The sequence below is a fragment of the Colobus angolensis genome, unplaced genomic scaffold (assembly GCF_000951035.1).
Source record: "Colobus angolensis palliatus isolate OR3802 unplaced genomic scaffold, Cang.pa_1.0 Scaffold394, whole genome shotgun sequence".
Taxonomy (NCBI): domain Eukaryota; kingdom Metazoa; phylum Chordata; class Mammalia; order Primates; family Cercopithecidae; genus Colobus; species Colobus angolensis.
Window position 1 is genome coordinate 3,367,046 of NW_012117310.1, and position 16,282 is coordinate 3,383,327.

The 16,282-nt window shown below is 40.0% G+C and overlaps 1 protein-coding gene across 6 annotated transcripts in view; it reads left to right on the plus strand.

The window, feature by feature from the left end:
- Positions 1 to 16,282, plus strand: part of DYNC1I1 (dynein, cytoplasmic 1, intermediate chain 1) — a 338,857-nt gene that overhangs the window by 93,781 nt on the left and 228,794 nt on the right. For all 6 annotated transcript variants that reach the window (XM_011955110.1, XM_011955104.1, XM_011955108.1 and 3 more), the window contains one exon: positions 5,461 to 5,576. In XM_011955110.1, coding sequence (XP_011810500.1) covers positions 5,461 to 5,576 — 116 coding nt within the window. The remainder of the gene's footprint in view (positions 1 to 5,460; positions 5,577 to 16,282) is intronic.

The window sequence follows — 16,282 nt, forward strand, 5'->3', positions numbered from 1 at the left end:
TCTGATGGCAGGGTGGGGAAGCTCAAAGAGGTCTGCTTAAACAATGAAGTTTTCATCTCTCCACTCTATCTAATGTTTTTAAGCCAGTGATACTCAACCTTTAGCAGGCTTGAGAATCACCAGAGTAAGGGGTTGTGGGGAAAGGGGGAAGGTGGACAAGCTCCCTAAAAGAGATTGCCAGACCCCAACCCCAAAATTTCTGACTCAGTGGTTTGGCGGGGGGACTGTGAATTTGCCTTCTAACCATCTCCCAAATGTCACTGCTGCTGGTGGGGTTAGGGACCACACTTTGGGAATCTGCTCTAGGATTTCTCCAGTTTTGGTTTACCCTGGGCACAATTAATCCAAATATATGAGGCTTTATTGTACTGCACAGGTGATATTGAATATTTGTTTCCCACAGTTATTTAAAGCATTATAGTTCAGTAATTTTAAAGTTTCAATAAACCCTTTTATTTTACCAAGGTGAAAATACGCCATATGATTTTAAAATGATGCTTTGTCAGCCAGGATATACATAATTTGAGTCTCAATTTGTATTTCTGCATTTTCTCTCTCCCTTCCTGCCTCGAACATTTATTTAGTGCCCGCTCTGTACCTGACACTAAACTAAGGCCCAGGGTATTGCATAAATTAGTAAAGGATAAATAAGTATCTTTGCAGTCTAGTCATGGGAGACAGACATGAAAAAGAAGTGAATACAGTCATGTGTCACATAATGATGTTTTGGTCAATGATGCACTGTGTATTATGGTGGTCCCATATGATTATAATACTGTATACTTACTGTATCTTTTCTATTTTTAGATACACAAATACTCAACCATTGTGCTACAACTGCCTACAGTATTTAGTACAGTAATATGCTGTACAGGGTTGTGGCCTAGGAGCAATAGGCTATCCCATCTAGTCTAGGTGTATAGTAGGCTATACCATCTAGGTTTGCATAAGTACAGTCTGTGATATTTGCACAATGACAAAATTGCTTAACATGCACTTCTCAGATGGTATACCCATCATGAAGCCACACATGACTGTACAGTGACGAGTACCAAGGGCTATGGCAGCAGTATCTGGGTGTACATTGAACAGGGCATGAGCTATGCAGGAGGGGTGGCGGGATGGCAGGAAAGGTATCACAGAGTCGGAACTGAGGAGCCAGCATGGAGTCTGTAGCCTAACTAGAAGGGACGGGAACTGCAATGGTGTGAATGCCACAGTGTTACCTTGCTCTTCCCCCTTTGCTTAGGTCTTTGCTATGAAAGGATGAGACCTTCCGGTCATCCTTTCTGGACTGGCTAGGGCTGGGAGTGATTGTGTGGTACTTAACTCAGAAACATAATCCTTTCATTATGTCCTAATAATCTAAACCAGGCTACTTCTCAAGAATTCTCTCTCATGCTTATAAAATGATCACATGTGCTGGGACCACTATATTAGGTTTCAAGAAATGTGCCTCAATGAGTGGATGGTTATAAGGCATTAGAAAACAGCAGGAAAACAAGGTTTTAAAGTATAGTTGCAAAGTTTTTAAGTACATGGCCCTGGGACTTACTTTTGCGTAGAGCCAAAGCCCAACTCTGTCACTACTTTTGTGATTTTGGAAAATTTCTTAACATTACTTGAGCCTCAGATTTCTCATCTGTTCCAATTTTAATTGGAATATGATATAAAATTTTAATGAGGATAAAATAAGATGACGTATGAAAAGTGTTTTGCATATTGTAAGTCCCTGGTTACTAAAACAGCAGCAAAATAGGCACAAAGAATAAAAGCATTTGATATAAATGCAGCTTCATCCATCCAGAGATCATATGGAAAGATACAGTAATCTACCAGTACCCTCTAAGAAGTATTATAAGGAATTGCTTTAAAATTATAAATTATTTGAGACAGATTCACCCTCAAGCCAGAAGAACCACAAGCCTATCAGTGTGTCAGCTGATCAGTACATTGGGAAAATCGAATAATGACAACTCAGCTTTTATTTCTTTTTGATGTCAAGTGGGACCCTGAACTCAGAAACATAGCATCAGTGAAGAACTGGTTGAAACTTTTCAATGATTGTTTAGAAAAGAAAAGGTTTTGTTTTAGTGGGATAAACACACTTACTCCACCTACGTTTTGAAAACAGATGGTTCAGAGGAAAAGAAGTTAAGGAAAAGCAAATGAACTCTCCCAAGCAGCCACATCCTATCCATGTGCCCATAGAAAGAAATTAGGAGTATGATTCTCATTTTATTGTCAGAGATCATCTTCAACTCTACTATCTTAAGGAATCTTTAATTTAGGACACTCCTAAATCTGCTTTCTCTGATTTTCTTTGACAAATATAAACATTATTATAATCCTCAGAAAAGATAAAGTAGAGCTGCTTGAGCCAAGAGCCACTTAATAGGTACCAGGCACTAAACTAAGTGCTATAAAAGCATTAGCTTCATTCAGTCCTCACAACTCAATGGCAGGTACCCATTTTACAGAAAAGAAACATGAGGCTTAGAGAAGTTTGTCGCTTGTCCAAAGCTTTCCCCTACCATTCAGCTGTATGTTCAAAGCAGAGCTATGAACCCAGTTTCAGAATGAGTGCATGACCTCACCATTGTGCCCTATGGGCTCACCTGCTGGTTTCAGTCCCCCGTGGTGGAGTATCAAATTACACATCAGTCTCCTGTTGCCCAGCACCTGTTGCTGGTCCCAAACCAGATAGGGCTGCAGCTTACATCATGTTAGCAGGATGCCCTGGAAACCCTGCCTGTAGGTTTGGCTACCATTTAACCAGAGCTGGAGCTCCCTGGGTCTCATGCAGGTGTCCAGGGCAGTTGAGGGTTTAGGGTGATCTCTCTGGGCTCGGGTGGCCTCAATTTGAAGTGGATTATTTTCCACTTCCTTGTTTATAATAAAGACTGATCTACTGGGGCCTCAGAAAGATGCTGTGGGCTACTCAGCAGCAAAGAGGCTTTGCCTCAAGCAGTCCTGCGATGTCTTTTTATGTTTTCTTCTTTAGGTGTTTCAAGAAAGACCCATTTCAGGCAGGAAAACATTCTTTTCTGACCCAAGGAGGTTTTAAAATAATACCTTGAATGTCTTACTTTGAAACTTTGAGGCTTTTTGAAACTGTGATTTGTTTTTCTAAGACCAGCAGAGCGAGCACAGAAGAACCAGCGGGTAGGCAAGTGTAGGAGCAAAACTGCAAGTTTATTTTGGTAACCTAAGGTGTGGGGAAGAAGTCTGTCGGCCTCCGGCAAAGAAGGCCGACAGAGTCCCCCCCTCGTGGGGCTCTCGGGCGGGGTTCCTGCATCCGGACTTCAGTGGGGCTGGAGGAAGACCGCGTGGCACACGGGCCAAGAGCGGCTTTTCTAGGGAGTGGGAGGGCAATAGGCGGGGCACGGGCGTGTCAGGGGCGTTCCGCAGGTGCGACCAGGTAAATCTTGGTCTCTTCGGATTGACGTCACCTGGTGCATGCCCAGTTGGTCTGCACCTTCCTGGGTCGCTGGCTTCATTTTCGCGCGCGCGGGAAAAGTTGGGAGAGGGGGATGAAGAACCCGGAAGTGCACCATCTTGCCTCCGTTCGTCCAAACACTTTGAGGCTTTTCCCTCATTTGGTGATTTTGTTTCTGATATGTGGTATGTACTTTCCCCATTTCTGTGTAAGAAGGGGGCAAGGTTTGTCACTTATGCAAAGCTCAGCCTGGGCCCAGTCTGGCCTCTCTTGCATTCTGTGGCCCAGAGCTCCCAGTGAAACAGGCCCGTGTGGTCCAGGTCTGCGTGGAACCTGGGCTGAAGTCATGGTCTCTTAGACCACAGAGACAGCCAGCGAGGCTTGTCCTCTAACCAGTGTTTGTTTGTTTATTTGCTTGTACCTACTTTGAGCACATCTTAGATTGTCTTAGTAACTCATAGACAAGAAGAATTTTTGTTTTCCTACAGTGTTTGAGAAATTGTATATGAAAATTCCTAACTGTGCCATGCATTCTCTCACTTTATTCCTATTAATAATAATTTAAAGAAAAAGAAATAAAGCTGTGCCATCCGCTAGTAACAATTAAGGACAATAATACGCATAGAGTATTCTTCTGTTGCTCCTAGAGAGCTAGGGAATGCAGGATTTTGGCTAAATGGGTAGTATGCCTTTTTTTCTTTTTCTCTCATAGAGACGCACACACTCCATGCCTGGAAATTTTTAGAAATATAGTAGAATATGTCTAATACTAATAATATAATAACCATATACTAAAAATAATGTTCCAGAAGCTGTTTTAAAATATATATGTTTATAAATTATGTACATATGACTACATAATATATATGTGGCATATGCATTATGTGTATGTGGTACATAGACATTACCCATAACAATCGTATTGGAAAGTACCTCTGTCTCCATTTTACAGATGAGGAAGCAGAGGCACAGAGAGATTAGTGACTTGTTCAAGATGAGACACACAGCTGGTGAAAAAAGGAGTTATGTATTTTACCACCAGGTGATACTATTATACCCCCACTACTGGATGCTTCCCGGGTGTCTTAGGAGGCACTTCCGATTTTTGCAGCAACTCAAGAACTCACCAGTAAGAACCTTAGTTAGGAGTTTGAGTTGGTAGAAAAACAATGGACCAATACTTGTAACCTTTCTTCTACAATTTACAAGTTGTATAAACTTGGGCACATCTCTTAATGGAATCTCACTATCCTCATCTGTAAAATGGAGATTATGACCTCTATCCACATACTTCATAGAGGTGTCATAAAGGCATGTAACATAATGAATCTAAAGATGCCTGAAAACCTTTCAAGTGCTACATAAATATTCAGAAATGGTTCCTTACATGGTCACAGTTTGGTCTGGAATGCTGTGCTAAGGCTTTATCACTCTGAGCCCAGTGCCCCCTTTCACTCTTCTGTGCTCTATCAATGTGTCTTTCAAACAAATTCACATGCTGATCTGTGTTAGTTCCTATTCTGCAGAAATGAGAAATGTTATACTCACTCTTTAAATATAATCCCCTCACTGCTATGATGGAGAATGTGTTACACCACTAAGGAACCCACCTCTCTTTTTGTTTTTTCAAATTTAAGAAGCATTACTTTCCTTTTCTCCTTCTTTCCTAAGAGACTAGAATCCTGTATTGCAAGTGAAAGTTCCCTCAATAAATTTTAACCAAGCAGAATCTGGGATGCTCGGAACGGAAGAGGTCTCGTTTAAGCTGGACCAAGACTTTACAGATAGGAAAGTTGAGGGTCTTATCTGACATCACCCAGCCTATAAGGGCCAATGTGGGCCAAGAGCCCACATGTCTTGACTTCCAACCCAGAGCCAGTTCTGCTTCATGATCCTGCCCCTTGCACTCAGAAGCTGAGGGTATTTGTGGTTTGTTTGTTTTAGTGCTTGCTTTTATTACTGATAGCTCTTTTGCAAGGAATGCCTCCCCTCTCTAAGCATTTATTCTTTGTTACTTACAGAAGAAGACTGCATAAACTGGGCGTGTCAAAAGTCACCCAAGTGGACTTCCTGCCAAGGGAAGTAGTATCCTACTCAAAGGAGACCCAGACTCCTCTTGCCACACATCAGTCTGAAGGTAAACTATGTCTTCGGCTTACTTTCCTTATTATCTCTGGAGAAATCGCCAGGAAGTAACATCTTCCTTGTTGATTTCCTCTTAAAATAAGAGCTCTTCATAGGATACAAACTAATAACACTGAAAGCCAAAGGCTCCTCTGAGTTTGAAAGCTATGGAGAGGGAACTCAGTGATACTCTTCCAAGTGACCTGGCAACTTTAAATTAGATAAACTAAAGAGGTTTATCTCACTACATCGAAATCATGTGAGGAGAACAAAAATCATCAAAGAACAATATAATAGAAATAGTGCTGAATTTTATCAATAAGAACACATTAAGCATACCTTAAGAATCTTAAGCATACATTAAGATTAATCATTTGCATGGGTTAGCAAACTATAGCCCACCACCTGTTCCCAGAAATAAGGTTCTATTAGAATACAGCCACATCCAACCATTGACATCTGTGGTTACTTTATTGCTGCAGTGGCAGGGTTGAGAGGTTGTGAAAGACACCTTATGGCTCAAAAAGCCTGAAATCTTTACTATAACCTGGCCCTTTACAGAAAACCTTTGCTGACCACTGATTTGGTTTGCCAATTGAGGTGACAACACACGAGAGTTTCTGACCACAAACTTCCCGTGCAACCTTCCCATGCAAACTTCCATTGAGGTGAATGGAAATTGAACCCCATAACTTCTTTGTGTATGCCAGAAAATATCAAGTGAAAAAGTCACATACAGATATCAGAGAATCATAAAAATACACTCATAAGAGAAGTCGAAGTTGATAAATACCTCCTAGAATTCAAAACTTTATCAGAGCAAGATTATGCAAAAGCAGAAGAGGGAGATGTGTCTTCTGAAAACAGGATAAGTGAAAGTTTCGTTGTTAGAGGCTAACGTTGTTATAGCAAAACAAATCCTCTCTTTACTTTATGTTATTTTATTTTTTGGTGTGGTGAAGAGGATGTTGGAATTCTGGGTTCCTCGTTGTTTTGTAGTAAATATGGACAAAAGCCATGAAATACAAAAATGATTAGCATCCCCACCTAGTGATTTACAGGAAATATAAAAATCAGTGCACTTTTGTTTGTGCAAGCTACAGGTTTTCAGTTTTGGTTCTAAATAAATAACGCCAAAAGCAAAGTGAATCAGATTCCTTGAAGTCCGGGGTGCCGTCAGGCATTCTGAAAATCTTTCCTATACAAGCTGTTGTGGGGACAATTCTTTCGTAGCAGGGCCTCCATTTTTCAAGCCCCAGTGAAATGAATTTTAGAAGCAAACAAGTAGCACCCTCTGGTGGTCAGCTTTTCAACCAAGCCACCCAACAAATGAGATCTGTATATTAACGTGGCTGAAAATACAAAGTTGGGGGGAAAAGAAAGAAAAGAAAAAGAAAATACAAAATTAGAAAAGCCTGTGAGAGTTCTCCTAGTCTATCCTTGGGCCTCCAGACAAGAACAGGAAGATTGTTAAAAAACATCCTCACCACCCAACCAAAACATTTGTTTGACTTAATTTGCTGCCAGAGGTATTTGCAGAGCTGTAGCTGGAGGCATGTTTATTTAGCCCAAAACTTGACCCATAGCATAAAGTTATACAACTGAAATAGGAGAAGGAGTGAATTATTTTTTAAAATGTGTACTTAAGATATTGGAAGTGGTAAAGAAATATTTACAAGGGAAGATAAATTAAGGATGAAAAGGCATCAGCTCTAAAGTTTTAAACTGGAACACATCAAAAGGAAAAGGCTGTACATTCCGTTTTATTACTGCAAGGAGAGCTTGGGAGCCCTCATTATGCTGTGGTCCAAGCAGCAGGAAAGGAGGAATTTATTTCTCAGCCATTGGCAGAAGTTCTTTCTGTTTTGTTCACAAGATCCATCAAGCTTTTTTGTGGTAAAGGGCATTTAGATGGTTCAGATTCCACAATACAGAACCCAAAGCTAGCTACCGTAGTTCTTGACATTTAAGCAATCCTGGATGGATTTGGACAGAAAAACCTTTCGATTTGGGTTCAGCAAACTGCTCCTCCCTACAGGCAATGATGCCTTGACCCTTGGCTGCCGGCAGTCACCCGGCTGCCTGGCCATCGAGGGTGCTGGTGCTCACTTTCACCTGCTGTGGGGAGGTAGTTGGCAGGAGAGCTGCGCGGAGCAGTGAACACTTGGCAGTGAGGTTCTACCATGCGGCAGATGTGGGCTGGCTCCACTGTGGGGTTTGAGCTGTGGCAATGTTTTCATGACAACTGCGCCTTTCAGTGGCAGAAAACAACTACTGAATTTTATGACACAATGAGGCTGTTGGGTGGCTAACATTTGAAGCTATGGCATATATAACATCCACTTTGGCTTGCTGTTGCTTATAATGTAGGAAGGCATGCTGATTATTTTTTGTCATTGTTCAACTGTGAGCAGTTTAATGATATTCAAACTAATGATCTCAGAGTATTGATTTGTTCTGCCTCTAATGGATTCTAGTGCATTCAAGTTTTTACACATTCCCATTTTAGTTTTGAAAATGAAGGGGTAGGTACTTTGGATTTGCCCAAGCTTAAGTATTCTTTCTCTACTCTGCACTGCAATGAACATTCTCATCATAGTGGGCATTAATTTTTGATCATAATGATCTGTTATGAGAAACACTCCGGAGTGTGATATAAACAAGCAAGATATAAGTATAAAGTCTCCATGAATACTGTTCCTTCAACAGGTTAGTCCTTCCTTCTCTGCAGGGAAAGAAGGCCGAGAATGGGCAGCACTGACTTGGAGAAGGATACCTTTGCCCCAATATATTTTAAACACATAATTTTATTCCCAAGTAGGAAGAAAGGAAAAAGAAATTATGGTCCCCTCCAAGGCTGCCTCTGCATTGCCTATTATGAACCCATTTCTGTACTGACCATGAGGTCCTAAGCTTAGGGAGCCAGTCGTTTGCATCTTTATTATAGAGAGTAAATGACCAGCTTATCATAAATACCCAAGAAATGCTGTTGAATGACAAAGATAATGCCAGACATCTCTAGAAACACCACGTTCACTATGGTCCCCTTGGGGGAATGAGAATTTCTTAATCTGCTGGAAAGATGCAAGCCACACTGGAGAAAGGAGGAGGAAATTTCCACAACCTGGTGCATAATGCATAGTTTGTTTTGATAGTCACCTGGTATCTTGTGGTCAAGGTTTAATCTCTACTCAGGCCCAGTAGCAAACCAAGACATCTCTCTCAAAAGAAGAGTAGTAATGCAATAAAGAGGCCACATCATTATTCTAAAATCCAAGCACCTCTTCTGTGACTCACCTCTTAGGGACATTTGTTTGATTTCCCATAGACACTTGAGGCACCATTGGGTCAGCTGGATCATAATTTCCAAGTAGTATAGCCATTTGAAAGTAAAAACTTTCGAACCACTGGGTAAATGGATTGAATAAGTACATGCAAATGTTGAACATGTTGCCTGCAAAACCCAGAATGACCCACTAGGCATTTTGACTCTTAATATTAAAGAATTGAGGTATTCATATATACTTTGGAGTTTATCAGATGACTAGACCAATACAGACTTTCTTAAGGTAGTGGATCCTTATGTTTTCAAAGGTTTTTTCCTCCATCCTCTGGCCTACATAATATCTTAACTAGGTCTTATAGGTACCAGCTACAGCTTCCTCTCCAGGTTCTGCTGACATGATGCTTCATGTTGAAGGTGAGATTGTCAAGGGCTACAGATACAGAACTGGCTCAGCCCTGATGTAGGATGATGAAGATGCAAAGAGAAAGGAGCTAGGTCTTTGGCTGTCAAGCAAGGCTTAGTGTAGCATATGGTTTGGAGGTACTCCCAGGCCTCCATATTCTTACCTACATTCAATTTCCCATTATTTCCTGATTATTGCTGTCACTTTCACATAGGTCACCTGGTGACACTAGCAATTCCACAGACCTTGTTCAGAAATCCACAGAATTTAAACTTTGCTTTTGACTTTGACATTTTTGTAGACACTTATCACAAGCACAGAAAGTCTGTGGGTCTATGCCTAGAGCTAAAATATAGAGACTTGAGCCTGCCATCTATTTCTTAAAGCTATCCAGTCCCGTTAGAAGTATCCACCTCACCCTAGTGTCTTTAAATTCTTCATGACATTTACACTATTCAATAGCAGTGAAAATTTGATCCCTTAAGTCCTTCTTTTCAATGGACACTTGATTAAAGATCACCATAGAAGAAAAATTATGTAGCTATTTGTTACAGTTGACAGATTCCCATTCCTGAACTCTTACTGAATTTTCACTTTCTTTAGCATCAGCCAGGGCAGATAACCAACATCAGCTTCCCATGTGACTGTCTTATGATGGTAGTTTCTGTACCAGACTGAGTTTGTGGTTGCTGACAATAGAAACTAACTCTAATTAAATTTAAACAGAAAAAAGTTTTGTTGAGAAGATATGAGATACTTAATAGAATTGACCAAAAAAAAAAAAAAAAAAGCCAGAGCATTAGGTTTGAAATAAAAAGTAAATTAGGTAGCTGCTATGGACTGGATTGTGTATCCCCACAATTCGTATATTGAAGGCTTAACCCCTAATATGACTATATTTGGAAAAGGGCTTTTAGGAGATAATTAACATTAAATGAAGTCATAAGGGTAGGGATCTCTAATTGGTGGCCTTATTAGAAAAGGAAGAGAGAGAGAGAGATCTTTCTCCCTGTGTTTGCATTCACCGAGGAAAGGCTATGTGAGGACACTGCAAGAAGGCAGCTGACTGCGAGCCAGAAAGAGAGCTTTCACCAGAAACTAAACTGGCTGGCACCTTGATCTTGGACTTCCCAGCTTCCAGAACTATGAGAAAATAAATTGTCCTTGTTTAAGCCACCCAGTTTATGCTATTTGTTATGGCAGCCCAAGCAGACTAAGACAGCAGCTAACACAGCAAGATCATACCACTGAACCTTCCTGGTTAGAAGACCTGAGCCTCCTGACTTCCTGTCTCTGGATACTCTCTGTTAGGCTCATGATTTAAACTCTGTAATCACTACTGCCTTGGAAATCTCTAACTCTCTCTGCCTCTTGACAGTACTCCCTCAAGGAAGTCCATTAGCTAGACCTGGGTTACATGCCTCTGTGTTAGCTGTGAGGGACAAGGCAGAGAAATAACTGCCCCAGTTCAGCTTCCCATAATGTTTGGGGATGCTATGACTCAACTTTGATCTATTTTTATATCCTTCCTTTTAAAACAATGGGTGTTTGGATGCTAAGTGGCCAAGAATGTATATTGGAAAAATGCCCACTTTGGTGTAAGGAAAAGAAAAAAAAAAGGGAGGTAAAGAGAAAAATAATATTTATTATGTGTTCAGCACACTCATATACATTATTACACTTGTAGCATTGCTAGAATTTACTCACCTTATAAATCAGAGGTGCAGAGAGAATGCAGTTCCTTTACTTTATCTGCAGCCATTTATAATACTACTAGTTGACATGGAGAAAATATATAAAATAAACAACTTTAGTTCACTTTCTTCTTTTAAACAGTCCCTGTTAGTATGTTCCATTAATCTTGGGTAGAAATGCCCAAACTCATAGTGTCCCCCTCTCATCTGCATCTCTCTCTGAGATCATGACCAATTGTAGAGGGAAGAAAGATGAGGTTTACATGATCTAATGGCCTTCGTGGAGATAGGGAGGATGAGGAACTCTGGCTTTGTGCTAGTCCCTGGCAGCATGCTGGCTGACATCTGTTGCCCTCTGGCATGATGTCCTTTGTCCATCTGGGCACTGGCACCCTGTGCTAAGAGTGTGTAGCTGGTGAACTTGTGATTTGTTCTTTTGGCTTAGTGTGGCAATGTTCCTAGGGAGCATTGGCTGTCTCTCTTTTGATGATTTAGTCTCCTCTTAGCTGTCAGTGTCTCCAGACCTTGAGTCGATGCCTTGTGTCCTTTCTCCATCCTAGAGGTCTACCTTCAGCCCATGCCATGCCTTTATCCACCACAGCAGATCTCTTGGCATACTGACTCTCACTTTATTGCCCATGCCTCAGAATATTTAAGGGAGGTCCTCAACTGTTCTTCTCTTAGTCTTATCATGCCAGTCACCCCCAGGGAGGCTCAGATGCCTGTGGTGAGTAAGATCTACTGCATGATGGTCTCCTCTCAGATTCCCAAAAAAAGGAGTGTGGTTCAAAAACCCTGTGCTCATTCCTCCTCTTAGTTTAACACTCCACCTCTCCTAATGCTTTCCCCAGAAAGTGAAAATCTAGATATATCTGAAACTTTGTCTCTTCTTCTTCCAAAATTCTCCTATCTGGAAAAAATTCCCCTGTTTAACGTCTTTCAATTTATATCTTCATTCTACCATGGAGTCTCAAGGTTTTACTGTTCTAGATAGGAGTGATCTTGGTAGTTATTGATATTTTAAATGGTAAGGAAAAAAACTGGAATATCCTTTCTCCCTCAATTAAACTTGGCTCTCAAACTACAGTGGGATTACAAAATTCAATTTTTTGAGACGGAAGCAGAGTTTTACTTTAGCTGTTTTATTTTCATTCTTCTATATCAAATTCTAATCTCTCTACTGGCAAATAAGTGCCCTAGGTACACTAGGGTGAATATCATTACATTCACAAAGACAAACAGAAAAGCATATTAGTAATTTTCAAATATAAGCCCCATTACACACCAAAATTGTTTTGCCCACCTCTCATAATCAATGACACAGTCAAGAAATAGCAGAACTAAATAATATTACAAGGCATAGCAAACCCATGTGAGATGCTCCATAAATCTGCTTCCCAGTAAAACTGGTAAAAATGATAAACAACAACAACAAAAACCGCACAACTATTTAAAATATCTGGGAGCAGTCCTAATAGCATACAACATACAGCAAGTAAAGAAAGAAGGAAAGAAGGAAAGAAAGAAAGAAGAAAGAAAGAAAGAAAAACATTTATCTGATAAAACTAATAACAACTTGGTAAAAACAGGAAGATTCTATGGCATTTGAATCATGCTCCACTCCCTCCTTGCCCCCAATTCAACTTTAAGGAAACTCTACTTCAGGTGGATGCAGCAGAGAACACAGAGCTACCTCTCCTGCCAGCTCCCAGTTGGAGAGCTACTGTGTCTTCCTGGAAGAGGCAAGACATTAGCCCCAGCTACTTGTTTCAGGAGATAAGTTCCAGGCAATTGTGAATACAAGATGGGGACTCCCTTTTTCAGCCCAACACTGACTTGAGGGATAGAGATTTTTACCTTGGGTTCAACATGCTGAGAACGTGGGACCCCAATTTTCTTCACCATGGTTCATGTGTAAAGCAGAGGTTTCATGGTGGGAAAAGCAAGCTAAGTAGACCAGAAGCAATAGCAGCACCCCACTCTCCCACACACCCCGCTGCTAAAGGAAGAGTGTCACTCAGAAAGAAATGTGCCATTGTCCCTTCCCCCAGCTCCAGAATCTTGGTGCAGAGATTTTGACCAGGGAGAGAGGCAGATCAAAATCAGAGAGCTCCGAATCTCTTTTCAAAAGAGCTAACATTATTTTCAATGTTCAAGCCTAACGGCATCCACAAAACAATCAAGGTAGTGGTGTAAAGCAATTAAGAAAAGACTGGTAGGTGTGCTAAATGTGTAGCTAAGCTGAAACATAGCTAGTTTACCAGACAGAACCAGGAAAACAGACAGCTAAGAAGAGCCCTTCTGGAATCACAACACATCTCAAAAACTGATCTCAAAAACTGTAAATTAAATTCAGGCTTATTTCAACCTGTGGAGTAATTTGTGCCCCAGGGCAGTGTTGAAAACTATAGAGCAAAAATTATGGAACTCAATGGCAGTGAATTAGTGAAACTGAACAGTTGATGTGATCAGAGAAAGGAACTGCTAAGTGGACTACAAAAACCTGTTACCGCATGATAACTATGCACATGCCCAAGGTTGTGCCCTTCGAGGATCAGTATGAGAGGATTCACACTACGGGAGGACAAGGGAGAACAGACTTCACCAAAATAGCGCAACCAATCACTAAACAAATAAGCAAGCAAATAACGATAACAAACCTGGGGGCTGGGAGGACTGGTATCTAGTGCTACAATATATTATCAAAGTCAAAACAAAAAATACACATATATATATATGAGGCATACAAAGAAACCAGAAAGTCTGACCCCTACACAGGCAGGGATGCAGGCAACATAAACTGCCTATGAGAGCAACAAGATGGATTTAACCAAGACTTCAAAGTTGTGTATGTGTTTACGTGTTTTTTCAAAGAACTAAAAGAAACCATACTTAATGAAGTAAATGAAAGTATGATTACTATATTTCACCAAATAGAGCTAGAAATGTTTTTGAAAAAAAGAACCAAATGTAAATTCTAGAGTTCAGTACAAAACCTGAAGTGAAAAATGCATTAAAGGCATATAAACAAACATTGAACTAATAGAAGGAAAGAGTTAGCAAACTTCAAGATAGATTGATAGGTAGTATGTAGTCTGAAGATGAGAAAGGATAAACAATGAAGAAAAACTAAGAGATCCTCAGTGAAATGTGGGATACCATTAAGCAAATCAGCCTACATGTAACAGGAATGCCAGAAGGATAGATCAAAGAAAAAGGAGTAGAAAATATTCAAATAAATAATGGAATAAAATTTCTCAAACTTGATGAAAAACTTTAACTGTAAACCTAACAGGCTGTAAACTCCAAGTAAGATTAAAGCAAAGAGTTCCACAGACACAGCATAGTACAAATGCTGAAACCCAAAGACAAGGAAAATATCCTGAAAGCAGCAACATAAAATGAATTTCCACTTACAAGGGAACCCCAATAAAATAAACTGCAGACTTCTCATCAGAAATAATGATGACCAGAAGACAGTGGTGTGGTGTATTCCTAGGACTCAAAGAAAAAAAGAAAAAAATAACCACAACTATCAATCAAGAATCATTACCTAGCAAAGCTATCTTTCAAAAATGAACAAAGCAAAGCAAAATAAGCAAAATGAGCAAAATAAGAAAAATGAGCAAAGCAAAATAAAGACATTCACTTCTTTGAGAAATTCGTAGCCACAGACCCACCTTACAAGACATATAAAAGAAAGTTATTCAGACTGAAAGTGACTGACCCCAGGCAGGAATTCAAATCTATAGGGAAAAACAAAGAGCACAAGTAGCGGTAGCTATGTAACTATAAAAGATAGTATACATACATCTTTCTTTTTTCTTTTCCTTCTCTTAACTTATTTAAATAGCAGTGATATAAAATACTATACCTAAAATTGTATTATATGGCCTATAACCTATAGAAAAGTAATATATTTTCTAATAACAGCACAAAGAAGGTGAGTGGGAGCACTTTGTTGTTTACAGAAATTCTCCATTGTTCTTTTTTTGGCTGAAATTCTATAGTCTATAGTAACTAGAATTAAAACTCTTACATGAAAAAGAGTCTTATATTTTGGTGAGAGTAGGGAAATGAAGAAGAAGTAATTATGGGGAGAGGATCAGCAAAAGGAAAGTAAGTGATAAATGATCAAACAGTAAAAAGAGAGTCATGCTTAGCTCTCGTGGCATAAAGCAAGAAAGAAAGTCATTAACAAATAACTAGTCAAAGACATGGAAATGAGGGCAGAAGAGCTCTGTGTGGCCTCCATACATTTTAGACAGTTAAGGGTCAAAATCTTGCATATCTAGTTGAAGGTATTAGAAATTCAACCATATGACCTAGGCTTCATGGGGGGTACATTAAGAGAAGAATGCCTACTTCCCCTTTTCTGGTATCCAGAAAGAGCAAGCTTCTGTCAAACTTCTAACTTGTATGCCTTTCTTTTCTCCTTCTAATAGAGAGATAATTGTAGGAAGGTAATTGTCCAACATTTTTTGATTGGATGTAACTAACTTATCAATGGTTCTAAGCATGAAGAATTTGGTCTCTTTCTACTAACCTTCTCCCCAGACCAGTTAGAGGTAAGTGTTTGCTCTGCCATACAGGAGCTGTTCCAAGCTCTAGAATCTGGAGGGAAGAAGTAGTAAGTCCAGTTTTACTTTCACAGTAACATAATTGTCAACCTATTCCTTATTACTAGTAATGATGATAGTTTGGCCTCTATTTGTTTTATTCCTGTTCTTATTTTTCAATTAATTCAGAACTTGGACAGGAAAAAGTGGTACTATTTCAAAACCCCAACACATTGGTACATTGCCTGGAAATCTAACCCAGTCTTCCCACATGGTAAGAGAGAATTCCACCAACTGAACACACTTCCTGTCCACATCTGATGTTTCTTCCAATGTGAAGTCCATTCATGGAATACTCTTAGCTTCTTGCCACCCCTTTACCACTCCACTCTACCCTTCAGACGCCACCCCCAGAGGAGGTGAAATGATTTATCCAGTTGGTAGGTTTGCAAAAGTGACCTGGGCAATTTCAGGCCACCTCCAGTTTTTTTCCTGGGGCAGCCAGCATACCTGTAGGGGTTATAAGTTACTTTCTTCTCCTCTGTGCCATGAGTCATACTCAAGTCACATGCAAGAGGGGATGCCTGTCAAGTCCAGCCTTACCTGTGAGAGAGTGGGTAAATCTACCTATTTCAGGAAATCAATTAGCAGATCCATTTGGCTTTCTTCATAACCTGCATTTTCTTTCTTTCTTTCTTTCTTTCTTTCTTTCTTTCTTTCTTTCTTTCTTTCTTTCTTTCTTTCTTTCTTTCTTTCTTTCTTTCTCTTTCTTTCTTT